This window comes from Bos indicus, chromosome 2 (genome assembly GCF_029378745.1).
Source record: "Bos indicus isolate NIAB-ARS_2022 breed Sahiwal x Tharparkar chromosome 2, NIAB-ARS_B.indTharparkar_mat_pri_1.0, whole genome shotgun sequence".
NCBI classification, from domain to species: Eukaryota; Metazoa; Chordata; class Mammalia; order Artiodactyla; family Bovidae; genus Bos; species Bos indicus.
Genome location: NC_091761.1, coordinates 84,266,594 through 84,293,676, shown reverse-complemented (window position 1 = coordinate 84,293,676; position 27,083 = coordinate 84,266,594). Strand labels below are relative to the sequence as shown.

General features: G+C 35.6%; 2 protein-coding genes across 17 annotated transcripts in view; one reads left to right on the top strand and one right to left on the bottom strand.

The window, feature by feature from the left end:
• Positions 1 to 7,860, top strand: part of DNAH7 (dynein axonemal heavy chain 7) — a 257,248-nt gene extending 249,388 nt beyond the window's left edge. For all 7 annotated transcript variants that reach the window (XM_019974246.2, XM_019974250.2, XM_019974240.2 and 4 more), the window contains 3 exons: positions 1,260 to 1,437; positions 5,045 to 5,148; positions 7,577 to 7,860. In XM_019974246.2, the coding sequence (XP_019829805.2) occupies positions 1,260 to 1,437; positions 5,045 to 5,148; positions 7,577 to 7,783 (489 nt within the window). In that variant the 3' untranslated portion in view covers positions 7,784 to 7,860. The remainder of the gene's footprint in view (positions 1 to 1,259; positions 1,438 to 5,044; positions 5,149 to 7,576) is intronic.
• A 109-nt stretch (positions 7,861 to 7,969) lies between these two features.
• The window catches only part of SLC39A10 (solute carrier family 39 member 10), a 163,521-nt gene continuing 144,407 nt past the window's right edge, over positions 7,970 to 27,083 (bottom strand). For all 10 annotated transcript variants that reach the window (XM_070769605.1, XM_070769597.1, XM_070769640.1 and 7 more), the window contains 4 exons: positions 25,605 to 25,973; positions 24,415 to 24,495; positions 16,104 to 16,294; positions 7,970 to 10,746 (listed from right to left, as the gene is read on the bottom strand). In XM_070769605.1, the coding sequence (XP_070625706.1) occupies positions 10,588 to 10,746; positions 16,104 to 16,294; positions 24,415 to 24,495; positions 25,605 to 25,973 (800 nt within the window). In that variant the 3' untranslated portion in view covers positions 7,970 to 10,587. The remainder of the gene's footprint in view (positions 10,747 to 16,103; positions 16,295 to 24,414; positions 24,496 to 25,604; positions 25,974 to 27,083) is intronic.

Below are 27,083 nucleotides of genomic sequence, written 5' to 3'. Positions count from 1 at the left end.
GTAAGGAAAATGATTTCTTCCTTGTGCAGCAGTCTTCCAGGTCATGGAATCACTAGATTGCTATTTCAGCCCAAGTCAGTAATGGGCCAATTGTCTTGGAAACGTAGAGTGGGCAGAAGCCTGTCTCCTAATTACCTGGCAATATTGGTTCTTAACTATGTTCTTATTAACAATTCTATTTGTTAGAAGTATTAATTTCCTAAGTACTATATATAATGCATCAAAAGTTGCCTGTGAGGAAATTTCTCCAGGGATGGACTGACTAAACTCCCTTTCCATAATATAGGCCTTCTGTAGTACTAGACTTGGTACTAAAGAATTAAGACTGTTCTTGAAAAATGAAGACTCTACCTTGGATGCTTATAGGGGAAAGTTCTTCAAATTCACTTCTTCAGACTGACTTCTATAATTTACCACTGAGTCAGTCAATACTCAACTACTTGTTATATGATATGAACAGAATTACCCAGGTATCTTGATACTTACAAAGATCTCAAGCTCTCACTACCCTGTATCTTCTGGGAGTTTGTTGTACAATATAGTGTCTTCATACATTAGATTCATTGTATTTTAGTGAAGTAGAAGGGAAAACTTCTAAAGGAATATTCTACCGGGTACTATAAACCAGAGAAGAAAAAAGTGAAAAAACATTATCATCTAATCAAACCTTGTAGGAAGATCTTCCTTTATTCAACTAAACATGATCTAGCAGGCAACAATGTATATTAGACACTCACTATTGTAGGGAACTTTTCTGAAAGAATCACTGTGCTGCACTCAGTCATGTCTGACTCTCTGTGACCCAATGGACTGTAGCCCATCAGGCTCCTCTGTCCATGGGAGTCTCCCAGCAAGAATACTGGGGTGGGTTGCCATTTCCTCCTCCAGGGGATCTTCTGGACCCAGGAATCGAACCTATGTCTCTTACATCTCCTGCATCAGCAGGTGGATTCTTTACCACTAGCACTGCCTGGGAAGCCCAAAACAATCACTGGGCATGTATAAAACAGTCATTTGTATATGCATTCATATCACTGCACAAGCTGGTGCAATGGATACGAAATTGACACCAGAACACATGCTGAACATGCTGGCTGTTTTTCAAACTTTGAGAGTATGGCTTTTTATTACTCCAAGTGTTAGCTTATTAGTTTACTAGAAAATAACAGGGGGAGTGTTTGGGGCAAATTTTATTAAGCAACGTTGTATTCAAAGTTGAAAGGCTCTAGCGTCTGGACACTTGTGCTTTGATACCACAGCAATGGTACGAGGTCGGGCCTCCTCCAGTCTTCTGGCTTTCTGGCTTCTTCTTCACACAAGCTTTCCTGACTGGTGCCCAGCAAAACTATGCCAGGAAACACACCATCCCCATTGATCTTCTTGGGTTTGACTATGAAGTAATGGAAGACAAAGAATACAAGCATGCTCCAGAAGATGGTAAGTGGCAGCAGTGGAATGAGTTGGCTTATATCTTGACACTGAACAAAAACATCACCTTCTTGCTTAATTTTCTCAGCTGTTAAAAAGGCAGAATGAGCAAAAGAGCAAGAATAAGAAAAAAATGGGGATGAAATGAATCTGAATAAAGAGTATATGTCCCTTGCATTGTTGTAGTTTTACACTTTGTAATTCTGAAGTTATTTCTAAAAAAATGTGTTGGCTAGAAAGTAATCATCAAATTAACATTACATGGGATAATCAGCCATAATCTGTTTATGGCTGGTTGTTTTAATTGATATACAGTTGATTTCCCATGTTCTGTTCATTTCTGATGTACAGCAAAATGATTCAGTTACACATATTATATGTATATATAATATATACATATGTTTTATAAATATATAAATATATATATATATATATACACACACACATCCTTTTATATTCTTTTCCATTATGATTTATCATAGGATACTGAATATAGCTTTCTGTGTTATGCAATAGGATTTTGTTGTTTATACTTTCCATATATAATAGCTTACATCTGCTAACCCCAAACTCCCATTCCACCCCTTCCCCAACTCCTTCCTCCTTGGCAATCACAAGTCTGTTCTCTATGAGTCTGTTTCTGTTTCATAGATAGACTCATTACTGTCATATTTTTAGATTCCACATATAAGTGATATCATACGGTATTTGTCTTTCTGACTTCACTTAGTATGACAACTCCAGGTCATCATGTTGTAAATGGCATTATTTCATTTTTAGTGGTTGTGTACATGTACCATGTCTTCTTTATTCATCGATGTATCGGTGAACTTTTAGGTTGCTTCCATGTCTTGGCTATTGTAAACAGTATTGAAGTGGACGCTGGAGTGCATGTATCCTTTTAAACCATGTTCTTCTCCAGATATATGCCCAGGAGTGGGATTGTGGATCATATGGTAGCTCTATTTTTAGTTTTCATTATTCTGAGAGATGAATCAAAAAAAGATATTGCTGCAATTTATGTCCGAGTACCTATGTTTTCTACCAATGTTTTCTACATTCTACCTATGTTTTCTTCTAAGAGTATTTTAGTATTCATTATTATGTCTGTAATCCATTTAGAGTCTACTTTTGTGTATGGTGTTAGTGTTCTAATTCATTTTTTTTTAACATGTAGCAGTCCTTTTCCCAACACTATTTATTGAAGAGACTGTCTTTTCTCCACTGTATAGTCTTGCCTCCTTTGTTGTAGATTAATTGACCATAGGTGCATGGGTTTATTTCTGGGCATTCTATCCTGTTCCACTGATCTGTATTTCTGTTTTTGTGCCAGTACCATACTGTTTTGCCGACTGTAGCTTTGTAATACAGTCTTGAGTCAGGGAGCATTGCTCTGGCTATTCAGGGCCTTTTGTGGGGTCTTGTGTATTTTGGGGCCATGAAAAAAGCTACTCACTCTTAAAGTGACTTTTAAAGTGGCCACAATGCCATTGTAAATCTATCTAGATTTAGTATCATATATTCTACATGTGTTTGCCTAAGATTTGTCTTAACTGAATCTAGCACCCAGTAGTTCAGGTATCAATGGGAAAAGCACTACAAAGCAAGAAGCGGGCAGGAAGGAGTGAACAAGGGCTGGGGGTGCTGCCACCTCCACTCTGTGCTGACCACAACTCACAGAAGCAAAGTGACTCACAGACCATGAAAGTGAACGTCACTCAGTCATGTCCAACTCTTTGTGACCCCAAGGACGATATAGTCCATGGAATTCTCCAGGCCAGAATACTGGAGTGGGTAGCCTTTCCCTTCTCTGGGGGATCTTCCCAACCCAGGAATTGAACAAGGGTCTCCTGCATTGCAGGTGTATTCTTTACCAACAAAGCTATCAGGGAAGCCCCACAGACCAGGAAGGGCTGTTAAAACAGGACCCAGTTAGTATCTCCTGTCATTTTGTTTTGTGTTTTCCATATGGCCCGTGAGACACAAAAATTTATTTGTCCCCATCACATTTCTTATAAAATTGTTGCTAGGTTGGAGGGAACTTTTATCCCCATTGCCGCTATTCTTAAGCGGTTAAGATGAATTCTTCTCTTTACTCCCTCTGACATAATCTTTCTTTTCCAAGTAAGAAATAGATCACCCATTAGTTAAAGCCAGACATGTACTGGGCTGTGCTTACCAGTCAGCAAGGTCAGAGTATTAAAAGCTCTCTGGGACCTGACTGCAATCTCCTCTACTTTCTCTGTTCCCATCTATTATTGTGACTGGCCTGCAGACTAAGATCTGGCTGGAGATGTGGGCATGTAGGATGTGCTTGCAGATCTCCCTGGCCCCCTCAGGCAGATCCACCCCTGACCTGGCTCCAGGCTCAAGATGCATTTTGCAATTCAGCTTTACTAGAGTTATTCTTGGGAAGTTATTGGATGAGTGCTTTACCAGCAAATAAAATTGACCTTTTATTCCAGCTATTCTTTCCGTCAGTTAAAACCTAGAGAGAACAGAGGGTAAGTCTTCCCCTCAACATCCATCACTGGGCTATCCACATGTGGCCTTTTAAATTTATAACTAAAATTAAATTTAAATCTCTTGGTCCCACTAGCCATGTTTTCTATGTTTTAATAGCCAATCATATTGGAAAACATAGATATAAAATATTTCCATCACTGGAGAAAGTCCTATTGGACAGCACTGCCCAAGTGGATTTTCATATCCTATTTTCACAAACTGCTTTCGTCAGGAGAGCTGATTTGATTCTATCTGTACAAGATAGAAACAGACATTCAGTTCAGTTCAGTCGCTCAGTTGTGTCTGTCTCTTTGCGACTCCATAGACTGCAGCACACCGGGCGTTATTATTTTACAAATATCTTCCAATTGTTCTCTGGATAAAAAAACAGATATAGAGTTAAATGAATTGTTCAAGATCACACCTCACATTAGGAACTCTTCACCTATGTCTTCCTAAGTTCTTCAAGGCCTCCCTTCATATCTGTGCAACAAATTACAATGAATATTTTTGTGTGCAGATACCCATATTCAATTCATGAAACTTTACACAAGTGGATAGCCAGGGATGTGATCCAGGTTTCATGGATTCCTTAATTTTTGTTCTTCAGTTGATCATGTATGACATTGCCTTTGGGATTCTCATACAGACTGAGGTGCAGCCTTGGAGTGAGAAGATTCTAAAAGGGGAGGAGAAATTTAACTCTCAGGACATAAGACATCAGCAGAAGGGTGTTTTGTTCCCATGCTGCCTAGAAGCCACTGGGTCCCTACAATGACATTAAGAACTTCTGTAGATTTTGTGGACTCGACATTATAGTCATTGGTCAATTAAAATAGAAACCAATGTTTACCCAAACAGAGAACTTCATGTAAACTAATTTAAAATTCCTTTCCTCTTTTTGTCTCCCACATCAAGTTTTACTAGGCAAAGTATAGCTATTCTTAAGAATATTAACACAAACTCAGAAACTGACTTTAGAGCAGATCTTCGTTTGCTGAACTAGTGTCACTTGGACAGTAGTCACCTGTAGGAATTTCAGCTTCACAACTCAATCTCAATCTGTATGTATATGCAAAGTGTTGTATTAACCTGCTTCTTTTATATTTAGGTGTTTTCATTCACGGACTATTTCTGGACGGAGCTTCCTGGAATAGAAAGATCAAGAAACTTGCAGAATCACATCCCAAAATTCTTTATGATACAGTGCCTGTGGTTAGTATTTTCTAATGATATATATGTGGGGGGCTATTTTATACACGTACATACACATATGCAGTCAACTCTTTTTACAGTAGTTATGTTTTATAAACTTGCTACCAACATTAGTGAATACCGAACTCCTAGGCAAAATATAAGGTTTTTGCAAAAAACCTAGGCAGAAACACCTAAGCAAAAATCAGGTGGCCACATTTTTGTTAACTGATCAATATATAACTTTATTTTGTGCTTTTGTTTAAAGATACCTTATTTAATATATACTGTTGATTCATTAACATTGAACTCATGGACTATAACTCATTCCTAAACAGTATTTATAAGGCATATCGCAACCTTCTTGTATGAGGAACATAGATAGCACCTCAGCCCTACACTTAGGGGCCTTTTTAAACAGAACAATTACCAACCGAAAAACAAAATGCAAAAAGCTTAGCATCGAAAGGATACTTGTTTATATTATAGTTGCAAGAGTTGAAACAAGGTGGCAGAATGTCACCAGGTTCAACTTCAGTTGGGAACATGCTTGCTGGTGACTTAGTTTTTGCTGCTCTGGCATGCTTACGAATGAACATGAAAGCACAGAATATCGATATTAGGATTAGGACTAAATTTTAGTGACAGGCAAATTTGCAAATATGGAATCCAGGAGTAATGAGGACTGACTGTATACATGTGTCCACATCCACACATAGGTTTATGATTTCTCTTACATATACACTGACCTAAAAATGTGAAACTTGCAGATTAAAAGATCAGATCAGATCAGTCGCTCAGTCGTGTCCGACTCTTTGCGACCCCATGAATTGCAGCACGCCAGGCCTCCCTGTCCATCACCAACTCCCGGAGCTCACTCAGACTCACGTCCATCAAGTCAGTGATGCCATCCAGCCATCTCATCCTCTGTCGTCCCCTTCTCCTCTTGCCCCTAATCCCTCCCAGCATCAGAGTCTTTTCCAATGAGTCAACTCTTCTCATGAGATGACTAAAAGATAGTTATATGAAAACCATCCATTTAAAAAAATTGTTTTCTAGGCACCAGTCTTTAGCATGGGCATACTAAGCTATATAAATACTAAGTTTCCAGCTGTTACTGCATTATGAGAAGATGGCTAGAGAGATTTTCACATAATTTGAGGGGTCAGTCTGGGATAGTGATAAAATATAGGCTGAGTTTTACATGAACTTATATGAATTCTGTTTGTGGGACACTGGGAGCCACTCAAAGACAGGCAATAATCCTTCAGAGCAGTTCTAACAGGTACAGAGAGGGACCAGCTGACAGCCGATTGCAAGAAACCTGCCATATATATACCAAGATACTGTGGACAGATAAAGTTTCAAATAAGAGACCCAAACTGAAAGTCACAAGGGCAAAATGTCTGCAATTTCAGGAGTCGATCTGGATCAATTTTTTTCTTTCATATAGAAACTCAAGTTTGTGAATAGGATTTTAAGTAGATAATCTTCTGAAAAAGAAGTCACTAGTAAGAAAAACTCCCATTAAAAAAATCCACTTAGTTGAAACAAACCATGTCCAACTTGAGTGTGAAGTCCTTGTATTCAACAGTATCTGAAGAACAGCTTTCTAGATCTCCACGATTATGTGGCAGAGAGACTAGTACCCTTATTAGCGCCTTTACACAGTTTGTGCTTAAACCTGAGAAACAACAACAAAAAAAGGAATTCCAAACAGTGGGGACATCAAGAATTGCTATTAGTACTGGACAAAGGTATTCAAGTTCTAAAAATGAAACACTGTTTCCCCTTTTTGATCATAGTTTGTTCTTTACTCTTATATTCAGAAATTAACTTGCTCTAAAATTTTATTGAGATTAGTGAGGTTCAACTATACTTAACATTCTAGGAACTTGACTAATGACTCTTTAAGAATAATCATAGAGTTGTATTGCAGTTATAAAAGCAACTGTGTTTTAAACAGCACAAAATAATAGCCCTTTTAAAATAGTCACCTTTAACATGGGGGAGGTGATCTAGTTCAACAGTCACTGATAAAAATCCTTTCAGAGTATTTTGGGATTGGCCTTTAATAAAGCAACATAATTTTGAATATCAGTGGTAGCAGTTCTCACCTTTGAAAAGTATATCTGATTTTATTATTAGTGTAAGCACCAAAAGTCATCCTCAGGTAGGTATGGTAGGGAGATGATGAATAGATGGGTAGTATGCTTTCTTAGAGTAGATCACTATTTTTTCTTATTTAGCTTCTAAACTGGTTCTGAAGATAATTCTGAGAGCTCTAAATGTTTTGAGCAATGGCAGCACTGCTGACAAAAATAAAATCAATTTAGCCCATAGAAATTTGCAGACATAACTAACCTTATGCCAGTAATCCCACATTAAGTTCAAATATATATAAATATAACAAACAGCCTTGACTTAAATTTTGTCTACTTCCTTCTAGATGTGGCTAAAGCCCTGTAAGAGAACAGATATACCAGAACGACCAAGTTACACTGCCCCATTGTATAAGACAAGTGAGCGGAGAGGAACACTGTCAACCACTGGCCATTCTACGAATTTTGTGATTGCCATGATTCTTCCCTCTGACCAACCCAAGGAACACTGGATTGGACGGGGTGTAGCGCTGCTGTGTCAACTTAATTCATAATTAGAAGGTGTCATTTCCCTGTTTTCGTATTCTTTGTTAGATGAGTCAGTAGAAAATATATTTTACTTTTTAAAGAAGTTATTTGGTTTAAGTCAATTTGACTAAAGTTATACTTAATATTTAAAATGACTCATACTTCAAAGTTAGGAACTATTCTAACAGATTAAATAAGACACACTGGTATAGTTGCTCTTTTTGAATAACTTTATTTGGGGAGCGTTCCATAAGCATTAGGAACATACATAAAATGACACACCACTGTTGACAATGAAAAAACAGCATTTGATCATTTCCAGCTTTATAAATTTTTAAAAAATGATTCCGTTACAACAACAAAAAAAAGTTTAGATATTTTAGCAAGTATCACCTTGCAGGACCATAATCACATTTAAGCCACTGACTTACTGTTAATGGAAAAAATTCACACTGCATCTAGTTACTATAGTATTTCTAAGCATAATCACAGCTGATTGAATGCAATGTGATATACACCAAAATTCATATGAATGTCACACAGTGACAGCATTGTACAAGTAACATTAATGACCTCCAACAAACACATGTTAAATTAGACTGGTCAAGCTAAATGGAATGTTGGAGCCAAACAGAAATGTAGTGGAATTCAGATTGTCTAGTAAGACTTGAAATTATACATTAGGATGATGTAAAAACTAAATACTGGTGGAACCCCAAGAAAAACACTAGCAGCAACTGTTACAGCCCTCTTAGAAGTTTAAAAAAAATCTAGCAAATAAAGATACTACCATTTTTGAGAGAATATAAAACTTTATATACTTCAGCATAACCTATTTGCTTTAAATCAGGCATTTGTTTTTAAGACTGGGAGTATATTCCAGCTGTTGCTTTTCATAAAAGTTTTAAAATTAAGCAGATTTAATGCTGGAATGCAGAATTCTCCTTGGGCATAAAGACCCCAAAATGAACTATAAATATACCTTGGTTCAGAAAGCAAGATATCTGAATCACTTGAAGTTGGCAGTACTAAATAAAATATCAGCACCTTTTAGCTAGGTTGCTTGAAGGGTCAAGCAATGAGATGAGGACTGTCCTAATTCAGTGCCCAATGCTGAAAGTAATCTAAGTATAAAACTCCTACTTGTTATAGGAAGCCATGAAGAAAGCAAGAAATAATTTTTCAAATTCAAGCATAAATGAAGGAACTAACACCTAATGAACCCCTTGCTTACACCATACAGGAGAAACACTGGCAATACTCTTAATACCTGGATGCATGTGCTGCTCAGTTTTGTTTTAAAGTTCATGGAGTAAGAGAAAAGGAACTGGGGAAAGGAGGAGGACCAACTGAAGACATTTTAAATGGAATGGAACGAGTTTGGCTCTTAAATATCTGAACAGTAAGATTTTTAAAGCTGCTACACAGGTAGCCAAGCAGATCAAAACAAAGCTGCCCGCAGGTAGTTCAAATACAGTTTACCTGGCATAAATGAAGACCATGTGGCACAAGATGTAAACAGAAAAGCTACATGCATATGATTAGTACTACAAATTATTAGGTCAAAATTCAGGATAAATGTGGCTTGCACTTCTCACAAATCATTCACCATTTATGGCAGGAGAACAGGGCACCTAAAAAAGAGACTAATTCCTACCAGGCACGAAAAGCACATGTTGGCACAAAATGATAAGTGATTTCAGCCGAGTTACTTAACTGCATCTTCCAAGTCACCCGGTACCATGACAGCCAGGGCATCAATGGAGATCACCCTCAGAACCATTCTTACACTCAACGTACAGATTATGGACATGGTAAACTTGCTGACTTAACAGCCTTACTGCCAGCCACAGCATGTGCTCTAGCTCCCAGTGCCAAACTGGTAGAGCACTGGGTACATTTAAAACTTAAATTTCCCAAATAACTAATTATTTCTGTTTAAGTAGGGAATCTGAATATTTAGACCATGTTTGGGTTCTTCATTTTGCTGATATATTCTAAAGGGTTACAATTTTAAGGAAAAAAAAAAAACATTTTACCACATGCTCCAAACCCCTTACCCTCACCAAAAAACCTGAAACAAAAATAAAAGTTAAAAAAAAAAAGCCCAAACACCAAGTATAATATTAATACAAAGAACCATTATGAATCTGTCATTAAACTGAAGCTCACACAAATGTACAGTCACAAATTTCAGTAGTTTAGGCTGCAAGTTTAAACCCTATGCAAATATATACAAAAATAGTAACTCTAGATTCAAAGAATAAGGGCCTTTTCCCAATGCTAAATCCATACTCTAATGCAGCCTGAGCTTTCCTCTAGGTGCTACAGTCCTACTTTATGCAGCTTCAAAGCTGTGTCATGTTGATCCCATATGTAGCTGAATTAAAGGACACTACAATTCACTTTTAGCACAAAGAAAAGTCTGCCCGAAGTCCATTTAAAATATTTTTAAAGTTTAAGTGATTTTTTTTCTTTTTGGTTCAATTTCTATTTCTGCATAGCCACAGAAGTTTCTACTAATAGAGACTACTTTAGTGTTTTTTATATGATTATTTCTTTATAAAAAGTCTTAATCAAACCTATATCAACATTGGTTCATGGAGTCCCATTTTCTCCTTTCTTTATCACAAGTTTTATATTTTTAAAAGACCCCTTCATGCAGGGAAAACAGTACTGAGCACTGGTCTTTGTGGTTAGGCTCAAATCTATGAACTTGTAAGTAGTGCAAGCCACTGACTTTTCTTTGAGCAATGTGCTTACAGTACAAGGAACAGATGCAAAGCTGCATGGTAACATTCTCATCATCAGCAGTGATTGCTGGGAATGGTCAAAACTGGAGGTCAAACACAATTTTGTCTTCATAGAGGGCAATTACCAGCATAATGGCAAATCCAAACAGCAATCCTAAATTCTGAAGAATGAATTGCCCCACTGGACAGAAGCCATGTTCTTCATTGTCACCATCACCATGCAACATTTCTGGAAGCTAAAAAATATTTTTTAAATATTTTAAAACAATTTTGTATAATCTCATTTTTTAAAACATTTTCCTATTTAAGAAAGTTAGTGACTAAAGCACAACTACTAATACTTTTGAACATGGTGCTAACCATATTTTAGTCCAACACTTAGAAATTTTATGCTCTAGCTATGTACTAAATAAAGACTAAATCTGTGCCCTCCTCACCTCCCAACAGAACACATCATATATGTATTAGTTACTTTTTAAAAGTTTTACTGTCTGCCAACATTTCTGCTAAAGTATAAAACTTTAGCAGTTTTGCCAATGAAACTCAGGGAAAAAAACACCACCATTCCCACACTTACTGATATATCTTAAGCTCACTGAGAAAGTAAGATTCCTTTGGGGGATATTTCATTCAAAACTATCATTTATTCACCCTTTTCCATCTAAATTCTCATTTCCAACTGCACATTTCATCAAGGATACACAGTAACAAGACAATTCCAAAATTGATACCTTTATGCTCTTAAAAGCCATTATTTTTCTTCCAATAATAGACAGAAATAGTGTATCAAGGCTGTGCAGCAGTACTACCAAGTTATGCATGCTATCTTCACAAGGTATTATATTCTCTTAACAGTGGTAACATTTTTAAAATTTGAAAGCTTCCAATATCTTTAAAGGCACAGTACACTGAAAAGTATAGTTCAGCTTCTAAAGCACAAGCATATACCACATTTAAAAATAATCCATAGAAAAGTATAAAACTAAAATCTTTAATGTGTCTAAGTAAAAAGGATTTGCTGAAGAATGAATGTATGTGCATTATTATAAGCATACATTCTTCCCACCCAAACATAATCAAAATTTAAAAAGAACTATTTCCAATTCTCATATTCATTTTTGTTTGTTGTTTGTTTTTCAAGTTTGGAGTGAATACCTACAGGACACTGATATGCTACTCTACTTGACACTAAGCTTTTACTCCAAACAGTATCTTGGTACTCTGGGGTTTAGGGAGGAGAAATGCAGTGTTAAGTACATAATGTCTACAAGGAAGAAATATCATTATTCATTATTAAATAATGAGTACAATTAATCCAATTACCATGCTCTGACAGTGCTACAGTAATATTTAACAATCTCCTGAGAGTCCTATTTAAGAACTACTTCATGCTGGTTATATGTTCGGTTTATAGAAGTCTGTGCAGTAGTGTATGCTAATGGAGGTTACTGTTCTTATCCAGCAGAATTAAGTAGTAGAGACCATTATAAATGTCAAAGGTGAATAACTGTGACAGACATTATATGGTCCACAGAGTTTAAATATTTATTATTGTTTCTTTTACAGAAAAGTAAAAGAAATAATAAATATTTAAACTCCGTGGTTTGCCAACCCCTAGATTAAGACTACAACTGGCAGGTTCTTACCTATCATTTTAGAAAGAAGACTACTTTTATTGTTACAAAAAATTTTTTCCCAAGATTTTATGGTTACAAAAACTTTTAACTGTCCTTAGTATTTAAACATAAACAATGTACATTTCACAGAAATATTCCCTCTAGACATGTGCAGATACCAACAAGAAGAGGCACCATAGTGCCTCCCTCACACTCAATTCTGTCCTGAATGCTAACACCAGTACTGTCTGTCATAACCAGTTAAGAGCCAGCCAGTACCTACCTGTATGACCACAGGTGTTAACATGCAACAGTGCTTGTTGATAAACAGGTGCTATCCAAAGCTTCCAAAAACCAGAAACTTCCAATTTGTTATCTGTCTAAAACTAAAACTACTGGTATTGATGCTGTCTTACTTAATGACTATATAAATCAACATAAACTTCTTCCTTTTAGCTAAAGTGATCTTTATAAAACAAAAATGAGATAATGTCTGTCATTGTTGCTTAAACCTTTTAATGGTCTCCCAAAATTCATAAGATAGACTAACCTTTTTAGCATGGAAAATTGTATGACTCATGATCTGATCACCATCTACATAATTAATGTCACTGTAGATATATTACCTAATATATGTCCTAAATGAGTCCTAAAATATATGTTGATAGTTTGTCCCTGTCTTTTAGAATACTTAGGTGTTTTCAATTGAGACATTATAACTACTCTGCAAAAAGGTTTTTTTTTTGAAATATGAAATATGATTTCATTTTTATTTGCTTGCTTTATTAGCAATAATCATTTTATTTCCTCAGAATATAGTCCCAGGAGTAGACTGACTGGTAAAAGAAATGATGTTATTTCTTACATGCCCTTTCCTCTTGATTCTGATAAACTCTTCTACCTTCTTTAAATACTTGGCTCAAATTTCCTATTCCAGAAAAACTTGCCTAATTTTATTTCCCAATTTTTTAGCTAGACTCTAATTTCACAAACATGGTACATCAGTCTATCATAATGTGCATACAAAAGATTGTAATTGATGGCTACTTTTCTTCTTCATTAGACTATTAATTCCTTACTATAATGACACTCTTGTTCTTTTTACAAGTTTAGCTCTCTAATATAAGAATTAGCTCATCCACTCTTCATTCAATTAATTACGAATTAATTATACATCTCCAGCAGTAACTGAAATATTATAAAAATGCCTGCCTTCCGAGAACTGATTGCCTAATGGGGCACAAAATGAACTCAATAAATAAAAAAAATGTTCAGTGTGTTATTAGTAAATTTAGATGCAAGTGCAAATGAGAAAAAGTAAAGTAGGAATAGAGGATGTGAAATGTTGGTGTGGAGACTGAAATTTTAGATAGGGTGCCTCAAGAAGTAAGGGAACTGGCCGGGAGAATGTCTCAGGAAAATATTCCACAGGAGTGATCAGCGAGAGCCAGGACCCTGAGGCAGAGTGTGCCTCCTGGGGGAGCAGAAGTGAGGTAAGGTTAGGAAAATCAGGGATGGAAAAGGAGGATAAAAAACCTTGAAGATCAAAACAAGAACTCTGTGCTTCTGCTTTAATGAGATGGAAAATCACTGAAGGGTTTGAAGCTCACAAGTGATATGATCTAATCTAATCTTACAAGGATCACTTGGAAAAAAAAGTCACCCAAGGTGTGGTGATAGATATAGAGTGTGGTGGCTATGACAAGGGTAAAAAAGCAGGGAGAACAGTTAAAAAGAGATGATGGTGCCTGGAAGGAGACTAGAGTATAGGTGATGAGGAGATGGAGCCCCAGTAGATGTGGAAGGGACAGAAAAAGGAGAGTCAAAGAGTGATACTCAAGGTTTTGATCTGAGAAAGAATAAAGAAGAAGAAAAAAGTTATTGTTAATAGATGGAGGATTTAAAAAAAATAGATGGAGGATTCTAAAGGAAGTGCTGGTGTAAGGAGTAGGGTTGGCAAATATCAAGAGCTGGTTTCTGAATATATTAAGTTTATAACACCTTTTAGATATTCAGGTAAGCTGGTAGATAATGCTAATTTGGAGTTAAGGAAATGGCCTGGGCTAAAGATGTAAAGAAAATGAAAGTGTTAGTCACTCAGTCATGTCCAACTCTTTGTGATCCCATGAACTGTAGCCCGCCAGACTTCTCTGTCCATGGAATTCTCCAGGCAAGAATACTGGAGTGGGTAGCCATTCCCTTCCCCAGGGGATCTTCCCAACTCAGGGATCAAACCTGGGTCTCCTGCATTGCAGGCCAATTCTTGACTGTCTGAGCCACCAGAGAAGCACAAAAAATGTGATGTGATACACCCTCATTGTGTGTGTGTGCTAAGTCGCTCAGTCGTGCCTGACTTTTTGTGACCTCATGGGCTGTAGCCTATCACGCACCTTGGTCCACAGGGTGAGGGTTGCAAAGTTAGAAATTATCAGCCAATAAATACTTAAAGCCATGAGACTTTAGCCATGAGACCAGGTAAGATTACTGAGAGGACTTTCATCAACATTCAGAGGTAAGGGAAGAGAAGAAAATCCAGCAAAAGACTAAGAAAAGGCCAGAAACATGGGAATTCAGGAAATGGTGGTGGTACAGAAGCCAACGGCCAAGGAAATATTCCAAAGAGAAGAGCATGATCAACAGCCAGATGCTGCTGTTAGGAAAAGTGAAATGAAGACGAACAGGGTAAGTGACCAGCGGATTTAGCAATGTTCTGGTGAATGGTAGATCTGACAAAGTAACCTGGCAGAACAGTCAGGAAAAAAACCTAATGAGCTAGACTCATGAGAGAAAAGAATTAAAAAACAAGAATGGGTAATTACTATAACTGGGAAGGAGAATAATAAATAGGGCAGTAGCTAAAACTGAAACTGGAATTTAAAAAGATCCTCTTCCACCCTACCTTTTTAAGATAGGAAAAGTAACACGAGGTTTATACACTGATAGGAATGATCCAGCAGGAGGGAAAAATAAATGACGCAGGAAAAAGGGAGAAATTTAAGGGAGTTGGGTGAGAGAGGGGATAGATAAGATCTAGAGAACAGTTTGAAGGAGCTGGATCTAGTAGGAACACAGACGTTTTTTCATAGTAACAGGGACAAAGGTAAACAGGCATTGACACAGGGAAATGAGTAGAAATGGTGACAGGAACTAGTGGGAAGTTGTCTCAGTGGCTTCAGTGTTCTCCATGAAATAGGAGGTAAGGTCATCAGCTAAACATGAGGACAGTAAGTGAGGTGTTAGAGGCTTAAGGAGAGAGGAGGTAAATGGCTGCTTCTGGATATAAAATAAAAATTATTTTTTCTTACTGTCCAAACTTGCTATAATAAATATTCTGTAATTAAAAATTTAGGTTATATAACTGAAACGCGACTATCTACTAGAGTCTACTAGGTAGAAAAGTGAACACAGTTATCTAGTTAAAAACAGAAAGTAACCAAATTATTTTGCAAACACACTGCCTAACACATATAGGGTATAAAAGTAAAATTAAAATTAAACTAATTAGTGTTACAGATTTATTAACTTTAAATTGAAGTTAGAAATAAGGGCAATTACATAAACCCCTTGGAATATAAACCATTTTCTGCAGAAGGCTGGAGAAATATAGTACTTCCTTCCTATTTGCTATTAAGCAAGCTCAAAGAATTATTTTGTTAACCATAAAAAAACACTTCCACCTCAATATTACAAAACCTTCAAAGTACTATAGTAATTTTTTAATTATACCTTTAAATATTATTGATGGTTACTTTGAGTAGTAATATTATTTGATCAAAAATTTTCAAGATAACTGGTTGCCAAAGAAGGAATCCTCCTACTTAAATGTCTTAATAGATTATTTAAGATATCATATGTCTTTAAAATGGGTTATATTTATTAGTCTTTCAAACTACATCCAAAGAGTTCTTCCATTTTTGGAAGTTCATTCTATTTACAGGTTTAGTGTAAGAACAAAAATATAAAATAAGCTGTCTTACCATATCCACCAAGGCTACGTAGAGGAACATGCCTGCAGTGATTGCAAAGATCCAAAGTGTGATGTTATTGGCATACTGACCAACAGCTGTGCCTATGAGCATGCCTATGTAGGCCATCATGGCAGAGAGGAGGTTGTATACAATTGCTTGCTTTACAGTCATGCCTGCTTTAAGAAGAACTGCAAAATCACCTGCAGTTAAGACATAAGGTAAGTTTTAAAACCACAGGATTTTACTTACCAATTCAGGAAAACACCAACAAAAAAACAAAATTAAGAATGACATTAAAAGATATACCTTTATAACTGAAATTTTATAATGAAATTTAATTTTACTTATTAAACCTTAATACATGCAAAACCTTGGGTGAATCTCAAAGGCATCATGCTGAAAAATAGTCTGGAAGGTTATATATGATTCCATTATATGATATTCTCAAAAAGATAAAACGATAGTGATGAAGAGCACTTGGGGTCACCAAAGGGCAAGGATAGAAAAGGGATGTGACTACACAGGGACAGCATGAAGGGGTTTGTTGAGATGATGGAACTGTTATCCTTGATGGTGGTAGCAGTGACACAAATCTATATACATGTTAAAACTCAAAGAACTGTATATCAAAAAGCAAGGTCAATGTTACTTGATAACTGAAATGAAAATTTTACAGAACACCAAAAAGACATAAGAAAAAAGAACTTCACCACAGCACTTTTTGTGAGCAACAAATAAAGCTCTCTACTCTGATGTCTGCCCCTTCTAAGGGAAATGGGCTAAGAAAGAACAGAGGTAACAGATTCTAAGTATATTGTATGCAGTTTACATTTATGTTTTCTTTATTCCAAAAGAAAAGTTAAATCTTAATTCTGAAAATCCTAAAAATGTAAAAAGAATAGAGAGACTTTTCTCACTCATCTGTCTAAAGCTGGTAATAAAGGATTAAATATTGATTAGAGAGACATTACTAGAAGGGCAAAATGTTGCTAGAACTAACAGTCTTGAAGCTAAAGGGTCAACAGCAATAGTTTCATTAATTGTAACTTTTTTTGTTTTAGCTACTAAATATACAAACATCCAGTCAATTACTGAATGTTCAGTAGATGCAAGTTACTATACAGAATACTGAGGGCTGTTTCCCATGAGAAGAATAACTATTTCTTTCCCATGAGAAGAATACTGTTTCTTTCCCATGAGAAAGATACCTTACGTGACTAAAAGCACATGATCTAGGGGTGTGTGTGTGTAAGTTATGATTACATGATTCTCATTTATAATAGATAAGTAGAAGTTAACAACAAAGAAATTAGTGCAAGGCATTATTTTCCATGTTCTAATGAAATGCTATAAACTACATCCTGCAACATTATTGGGAAAGATAATACAATCGAGATTAACTACCAACGGCTTCTAAACTGCCATTCTCCAGTTTCCACCTAATATTACTATACATCCTATAGCTTCTCTCTCTCATCTTAAATACTTAATTCTCCTGCTGAGACTTGGATTCAATGTCAATTTTTATCTCTTCTCTAGAGTTTTAATTTCCTCTGGCCTTTCTTCCTCAGCTTCCTCTAGGGAAAGAGTTCCCTAACTTCTTCCTTTACAAAGTTCCTCACCATACTTTCAATAATTCACCCATCTATTGTGTTAAAGGGACAATTTCATTTAGCAGGGTTTAGGTAATATAAAATGAGACTACAGAAGTGACATTTAGATTATAAAATACAGTGTTTCCTTTTATAATTTCAAATAGAATTTTTAAAGGAGCAGTATTGAATACTCATTGAACCAAAGTATTGTTAAGTACAAACATCAGTTCTGATGCCTTCCTGATATTACTGGGTGGGAAGATGATTACTTTCATCCCTGAATAACTACAAAACAGCATGAATTAACTAGACAAGATTCCAGATGAGATATTTACTTAATACTTTTTAAAATTAAGGTATAACTTACATATATAATCCTCCCCTTTTGTGATGCTGAGTTTTAACAAAAGTATATATTTTAAAAAAGTATATATATTATGTAAACATAACTATCAGACTCTGTTTCTTTACCTGCCCAAACCCCCAAATTTCCTTAGGCCCCTCACTTCTAGTGATCTGCTTTCTGTCCCTACAGTTTTGTCTTCCCCAGAACATCACATAAATTATGTAGTCCTTTGAGTCTGGATTTTTTTTTTTTTTTCACTTAGTGTGATCTAAGATTCATCCATGTTACAATTTATATCAGAAAATCGTGGCTTTTTACCACTAAGTAATATTGCATAGATGAACAAGAGCTTATTTATCCCTTCAGTAGCTTAAGGACATTTAGGTTGTTTCCAATTTTTGGTAATTATGAATAAAGCCACTATACACATTCATAAATAAATTTCTGTATCAACCAAAATTTTTGTCTCCTGTATGTAGACAGGAGTTCTGGTTGCTCCTGATCCTTTCCAGCCCACAATGACAAATCCAGTACTGAATTCTCATGTGTTTATCTGTTATCTGCATAACTTCTTTAGTGAAATGCCTGTTCAAGTATTTTACCCATTTTTTTAAAATTGTTGAATTGTTGGTTTCCTTATTACTGAGTTGAGAGGTCTTTAAACTTCCCAAAAGACTTTGATCAGATATATATTTTCCGAATACTTATTCCTAGTCTTTGGCTTGTCTCTTCATTCTCTTTAAGTGTCTTTTGTGTAGAGTTTTTACTTTTTAGGAAGTCCACTTTATTACTTTTTTCCTTAGTAGAGCATGCTTTTGGTGTTGTATAGAAGAACAACTTGCTTAATCCAAAATACACAAGATTTTCTGTGTTTTCTTCTAAAATTCTTTTATATTTAAAATTTTTTTCATTTAGATCAATGATCCATTTTTAACTTTTGTCTATGGTAGGAGGACTTTTTTTTGCAAGTAGATATCCAATTATTGCAGAAACATTTGTTGAACAAACTATTCATTCTACATGGGATTTCCTTTGCACTTTTGTTGCAAATAAGTTGCTATATGTGTGTGGATTCTATACCTTGTTCCACTGATTTATGTACCTATTTTTTAACTAATATAAATTGTTTTGATTATTGTGGATTTACAAGTCTTAAATTTAACCTTGGTTTACTTTTTAAAATTCTTCTGGCCATTCCTTTCCCTTTCCATGAAAGTTTTTGTAAAAAATTCATTTATCTCCAAAATAGTCTATTGAGATTTCAATTGGGAATGTACTGAATCTATAGGCAGAATTAGTATCTTAGAAATGCTAAGTCTTTTGGTCCATAAACTTACAATAGATCTTCACGTAAGTTTCCTCTGATTTCTTTTGTTGGCAAATTGTAGTTTTCGGCATACAGATTCTATTGTATATTTTGTTAGATTTAACCAAAGTATTTTGTATTTTTTGGTGTTACTGTGAACATTACTTTTTAAAAATTTCAATTTCTAATTGTTCAATGCTAGTATATAGCAGTATAAATGACTTTTATATGATGTTCTTATATCATGATGAATCATTTAAGAATCTATCTTTGTCCTACTTTTATCTCAGGTTATAATTTCCTCAAAGTTATCTGCATATTTTTCTACCCTTCTCTTCTCAGTAAGAACCTATATAAACATTTGAAAAATAAAGGAATCCTCAGCTGGAATTTACACTGAATAAGCAAATATATTCATCTTTTGACAAATCAATATTCTTTCCTTTCTGCTGACAATGGATATCATTAGCACAAAGAATGAGGTGTGCCTACCAAAGCTGTTATAGTAATGCAATCCAATGTTATAATGTTAATATCTGCTAATATGAAATCTTTGAGTTTTTTTTAAGTATATACTGTAAGGTTTTTTTTTTGTCTTAACTAATGCATGTATACACATGTATAAATCTAAACAGTGAATGTTCAATTTTCCCTGGACAATTTATTTAGCACATTATGAGTATCTTATTTTGAATTTATTTAATTCTTAATACTCATGAGAAGGAAGGAAAAAATGGACAGCATTATAGACAGCCACTCTAAGCTGAGTCTTAACACATTATTGACCAGGGATTTTTTTAAAAACTAATGCCTGTGGCATTAATACATCTCTGGTCAATAATGTATTAGTAACACAGTTACATTTATTTATCAAAATGTTATTTCCTTAAGTTAAAACATTGCTCAATGTCAAGAAAAGAGTTTGGATCATCTACTTTTTTGGATTATCCTCAACCTCACTTCCCCTTTATACATTCTTATATAGGTTTTCTTATAAATTATTTTTCAAATGTTTCAAATATAGCTCCTTATGAAAAGGGTAGAAAAAAGTGGAAAGAATGCAAAAGAATAATATTACAACTTACTTAAATTCAGCTACACAAGTTTGGCAAAAACAGAAGAAGGAGTAATAAATCAGGTAATCTCATACACCACAGCAAACATGAAATGAGAAATCTGGGTTTTCTGTTTCCTCTGATGGCTTCAGTTTCTGCACACCTCTTCCAGGGGACCTCCCTATATTCTAAGGTTTAAAAGTACATGTTTTTTTTATAATACATTCCCAAACATACAAAAACCCTACCTGGAACACAATTAGAGAAAGAGAAATCTGTTCAGAAGAGGAACATCAAAATTTGGAATTACTGGGTGGACTGAGGATCAGTCTCCAAGGTACTAGAATGTAAGTGATCCTTGAACGACGCAGGGGCCCAGTTGAAAATCTGTGTCAGTCCTTCATATACTCTATTCCACATGTGCAGATTCAACCAACTGCAAATCGTGTAACACTGTGGTATATACTATAGACCTTTAAGACACAGTAATGGGCACTTTGGTAAAATAGGGCCTCTACTGATTAGATTATCCACTCATATTCATTTGGAGAAACGGAGTGTAGAGAGAGGCATAGAAGCTTCTGAGTCAAAATTCCTAGACAAGGAGAAAAACCAGTCCCTTGGAGGCCGAGACAGATGCTTGGCAGTTGTGTAACTTCAGTGGCTCAGTTGGTAAAGAATCTGCCTGCAATGCAGGATACCTGGGTTTGATCCCTGGGTAGGAAAGATCCCCTGGAGAAGGAAATGGCAACCACTCCAGTACTCTTGCCTGGAGAATCCTATGGACAGAGGAGCTGGGCAGGCTACAGTCCAGGGGATCCCAAAGAGTTGGACATGAATGAGAAATTAACTTTCACTTCACTTTCATATACTACAGAAAAAAAAATTCTGCACAGTTCAAACCCATGTTGTTCAAGGGTCAACTGTACATGTTTTTTCCCTTAGGGTATCACTTTAGTATAAAAATCTCAGAATAGTTTTAAGAATTCATAATCAAAAATTTAGCTAGGGCAAAACAGGTTTTATATCAAAGTATCCTAGAATGTGACATATTAGGCTGCTTTGCCAACATCTTAAACTGCTAAGTGGAAAGAGAATTTGTCCCTATCCACCTGCCTAGTGTTTGTTGCAGCCTCAAAGGCATGGGTTTTTCTCTTTGCCTAGAAATTCTGACTCAGAAGCTTCTATGCCTCTCTCTACTTTCTGTTCTTCTCCAAATAAGTATGGATAATCTAATCATAGTAGAGACATATATCTGGCCCTGTTTTACCAAAGTGCTCATTATTGTGTCTTAAAGGTAAAAACTTCCTTTAGACCATCTCCACATTGTAGATGGATAAAAAAGCCAAAGCCCTTCAGGCCCACTCCAGAGGAGGAAGCTGGGTCATTTCTTTATGATCTTCCTTTCCCAGGAGCTTAGGCAACTAGCATGGGGCAGTTTGTCAACTTAGCACAAGGCACTGGGGAAAACATACATTTTCATGTCTCCTCTCCTTCTGGCAGAGCAGATGTACGTCTGGATTGGAGTTTCCTCTTACAGCAGTAGTGTTAGTTGCTCAGTCGTGTCCGACTTTTTGTGACCCCGTGGACTGTAGCCAACCAGGCTTCTCTGTCCATGGGATTTCCCAGGCAAGAATACCAGAGTGGGTAACCATTCCCTTCTCCAAGAGATCTTCCCAACTCAGGGATCAAACCTGGGCCCCCTGCATTGCAAGCAGATTCTTTACTGTCTGAGCCACGAGGAAAGCCCCAAATAGTAACATCTTAATCTCTGGTTTGTGGGGTAGAACAGGTAGAGATTTGGAGTCTCAATATTTCACTGAGGTGTCTTGGCTCAGGCTTTCACCAGAACTCTGCACTGGGTAAACAAGGGCTTACCTAGCCAGTAAGCTATGTACTACATTTGTCTTATGTGTAGTTATCATTGTGTGTCACTCCTTCAATAAGAAAGTACAGGGGGAAAAAGGAGTAAGGTTGAGGAAGGCAACCCTCCCTCATTTCCAACATCTCTGCTGTCAATTCTGTGCTGAAATGGAGCATGGCAAGTGGTTAAGAAGAATTCGGTATAACCATACTTAATTATAAAGTGGCCTGACATATTCCTTTTAGGGGGTAGTGGGTGGTAGGAAGGAAGCTGAAGGCTTTCCTGGCATACTATGGATGTGCATGTGACTATCCAAGTTTATTACTAAGCAAACTTAAAAAAAAAAAAGGGTTAAAACAATTAGGCAATGTTTCTTATATATAATAACTGACAGACAGTCTTGATTTGTGTTGCTCCTGAAATGCAAGGAAGGTATTTGGTACATCATTCTCTTACTAGCATAGGAAAGCAGTTAAATATAACTGAGATATAATATCTCACAATGTGAGATATAATATCTGCACACACAAAAAACCTACATTATAAGCAAATAGGATGTCTAAAAGGGAAATATACTAAGCATTAAAAGAAGGACCTAGAGAAAGTAAGTGATAAAGTTTAGAGGAAAGATAAACCTGAGGCATGGTGTACTGGAAGGCAGTACTGAAGTTAGAGGGAAAAAGACTTAACATGCTCCACTAGGGACAGCCCTAGCAGGACAAGCCAATTAGGAGGGAATAAGCAAAGAAACAGGTCAGGCACCCAGAGTGCAGGTTTGATGAACTAACTGTGTTTGGGTGAAGTCGAAAACAAGTAACAGCAATTCGGTGAGTGAGGCTGAAAAGGTAGCTGGAAGCCAGATGTGAAGGTCACTGAAAGGAACATTAATGCCTCTCAGCTTTTACTTTATATGTAAAGGAAGGGGACTGAAAGATTTTGATTAAGTCACATCTAGTCATAGAGTAACATAGGCATATGTCAAGAAAATAGGTATGTAAGATACACTGGAACAGAATGAAACCAGAACTATAAGTACTCCCTAAGGAAAATGCCCAAGGAAAAGACAATGAAGGGTCTGGATAAAGGATTATGGGGCATAAACAAGATATGTGATTATATGCCGAATGTTGACAAGGTAAATAAAACTATAGGGAATCAAGTCCTAAAGAATCAGCACCAAGTAAGCAGTAAGAGATTTTTTTTTACTTTATATGAGCAGTTAGTAATTAAGAAAATTATATAAGTTAATTCTACTCAAAGTGGGCCAATCAGTATACTACCAATCAAGATAAACAGTCAAAATGATAGACATTTCAGTCAGAAGGAGGGGCACATGAAGAAATTCCTTGGATACTCAAGAGATGCAGTTTTTTTTCTTTCAAATTTATGTCACTTTCATATCCCTCATATTTTCTATGTGAATGTATGTTCATATTTTTTCTTCCATTTTTCAATTTATAGGAGGAAACCAAAACATAAGAGAAATTTAAAAAATGATTGCTGGATCAAAAAATGCCTATTAATACAATAAAGAAATATCACTGTACACCTTATAAATTGGCAAAAATTAGAGAGTTAATGCTAAGTGTTACCAGGGATGAAGAAACAAAGGAATTCTCAGTTATTACTGCTAGAGAGGACATTAGTTTGGTCATTCTCGACAGTGATATGATACTCTCAGGCATGCATATCTTAGGATCCATCAGTTCTGTTCCCAGGTATATACCCCATACGATGTTCTCACAAGGGTCTCTCAGCATCAAGTCTACAGATGTTCAATGCAGCATTATCTGTGGTGGCAGGATACATGGTAAGTCCAATTACTGGGTGCTAAGTATGTAAAAGTGTGGTAAATACACACCTTCAAGTACTAGGCAGAAACAGCATTAAATTAATTCATGGAGTTAAAAATACACTGATTAGTAAATAAGAAACAGAGTGGGCTATAACAATATTGTTTATATAAAATAAAAATACATAAAAACAATACACACTTTTGGAAGCACATTAACAAAAATTTCAGTAAATAAGAGAATGATGATACTGAATACTTGCCATCAGCCATTTTTTATGTTTTAACATCTCTAAAATTTAGATGCATTTATATTAACTCTTACATTTGATGAAATCTGATAAATTTTAAGATCATGTTACCTAATTCATGTGGCAGTTCATGACAGAAGACAGCTATAGAAGTACTGATTCCTCCCGTCAATCCAGCACTGAAAGCCGCTCCTAAGGTCAGGGGGGTGGAAAAAATCCAAGTGACATTTACTGATCTTCTCTTTTTCTATTTTCATTCATAATGGCAGGTGCATTCTCTTTTACCTAATTTCATAATGATGAGTGACTCACTAATCTCATACACTATAGGTTTTGAACACACAGAGAGTAAAGTACAACAGGTATGTGACAACCAGAGAAAGCTAATCAATGAAATAAATATACCCTATTGAATTAAATTCTCTATTTGTGTAATCTTCTAATTCACCCACAGTGTCAGAGCAGTAACAGTTTTAGTGTTTCAATCTCTGACCTCAATTTTAAGTCACGTAAGTCTATAACTGCGCTTGTTCTTACAAACTAATATTTATAGATATTCAAATATTTAAAAGCATCCATATCCAAATTTTTCTAGGTCTAGAGCATGAATGGTATAAATTATTATTTGTCAGAATGTCCTGAAAACTGAAATCAGAGGTATACATGCATTTGCTACTACTAGTAAAATTCTTTATTCTTTAACAATGACAGCCACTGTAGCTTCAAAAATATGGTCTCTCCTGAAAGAAACCAAAGCCTACTTCTGAATAATTATTTAATAGTCTGGATCTCAAAAGAAAATTATGTATTAATCACTTTTAATGTTCTCCTAAACTGGTAACATCAGTTTATATTAACAAGACTCTAATATATATTTGAATTTGATATAATGGATTTTTACCATTGTAAAGTTTTTCTTCACTTTTTAAAGTATAAAAAAATTTTTAAACCCAAGATTCAAATTCATTTGTTCTCATTCGGAAATGTATAAATGTATTTGAAAATATGTTAAGGTAGCTTTTTCAATATGGTAACTATCCCTTCAATAAGAAATCAAGTTACTAAAGAAGTATACTGCAGACATTTGTTTACATGTTCAAAGAAAAACCCACTGAAAGTATACCTTTATGCCCCCAAGTAAACTTACCAAAGACGCTGACATCGCCTTTGGAAAAGCCAAATGACAGGACTAATATATAATAGTATACTTGTTAAGCTCCAAGATTAGTACTAAAACAGTGGAAAACAGAAAATGGTCTTAAGGAATAACAAATTATAACCCAAGTTTTAAGCCTACTTACCAATTGCTAACCCATCACTGAAATTGTGGATGCCATCTCCCATGATTACCATCCAAGCAATATTAGCTATTCCTGTTTCTTTCAGATCTGATCCAGAATGACAGGGACCATGTGAATGATGAGAATGTTTGTGGTGCCACTGATGATTATGCTTCCTCAGCACAGTTTTACTCTCATCATGGTGGTTATGTGCAGCAGCATGGAGGTCATGCTCATGAATGGCATGCATTCCATCACTGTGAGAATGGTCCATGATTTTCTCCTCTTCTATACGAAGGTAATTTTTAGGAGGGGATTCTTGCTGGCCTTCTAAATCAGTCAGTTCAGTTTCATTAAGTCGATCTTCAGAAACAACCGAGTCATCAGTTCCTATATTTATAATGGCAAAGGATATGCTTTATCAACAAGTACATGAATGCATATTTGCTTAATTTAAACCCAGACAAAACAGCAGTGTAATGAACATTTCCTAGGTGAAAGTCTTTTATAATTCCTAAATAGATATTAAAAAACCAAATAAATAAGGAAATATACATATGCATACACATAAACTGGGGTTTTGAGAGTCTAAAAGATGAATCAGATGAAGTAAATGAAGGGAACTGAAATCAATAGCAGAGAGGAGAGAAACTGGCACTCATGAAGACATGTGAAGCTTAAGGAGCACATCACCAACAGTTGAAAATAAAAGTGGAAAGTTACTGTAGAATTCCCATGGTAACAAAATAAACCCATAATTTTTCAGAGAACAAAGGAACCTTAAAGTTTACCCACTCTAACTTTCTCTTATCATTTAAGAAAACAAAGAAAAGTTAAACCACTTGCTTCCTCTGGGTGCTTTACATATCTGAACAAGATAATTTCTAGATCTTTATGAAAATGAAGTTTAAAAACCCATAAGTGATAACATCTGTCACATTTTTTTTAAATGAAAGTTGGCCTCTCACCTAGTTTACAAAAGCTATTATATGACAAAGATTTGCTTCACAAACGTATTTTGGGGCAGAGTCTACAGTTAATATCTAGGTTGCCTCTTCTACAGAAAATCATTAGTAATCAGGGGAAAACATAAGCTCACAAACGGGAAAAATTATAGTTAAATATTAGGTTTTCCTGAAAATTTTAAGCTACCTCATTACATCAATACAAAACACAATAGATGAATGGATGAGCAGAGATTTTTATGTACAAGATCACTCTCCTTTAAGTATAAAGGCCTACTCTTCTTTTCTCACATGAAAACAATCATATATGGAGGGCACAGAGATTTTTGCATTACCAAGAAATAAAACACTAAAGATGTTTTGTTTCATTTTTTTTTTTTCTGTAAAGTAAAAAGTGCAATATCTTCCTTGCCTGGTAATATAATGAATTGGCCCTATATCCCAGTATAATAAATAAGGCTGAAAATAATCATAACATGAACAAAATCAGTTGAGACACATAAGGAAATAAAAGAAACTAATATTAGAGAAGCCA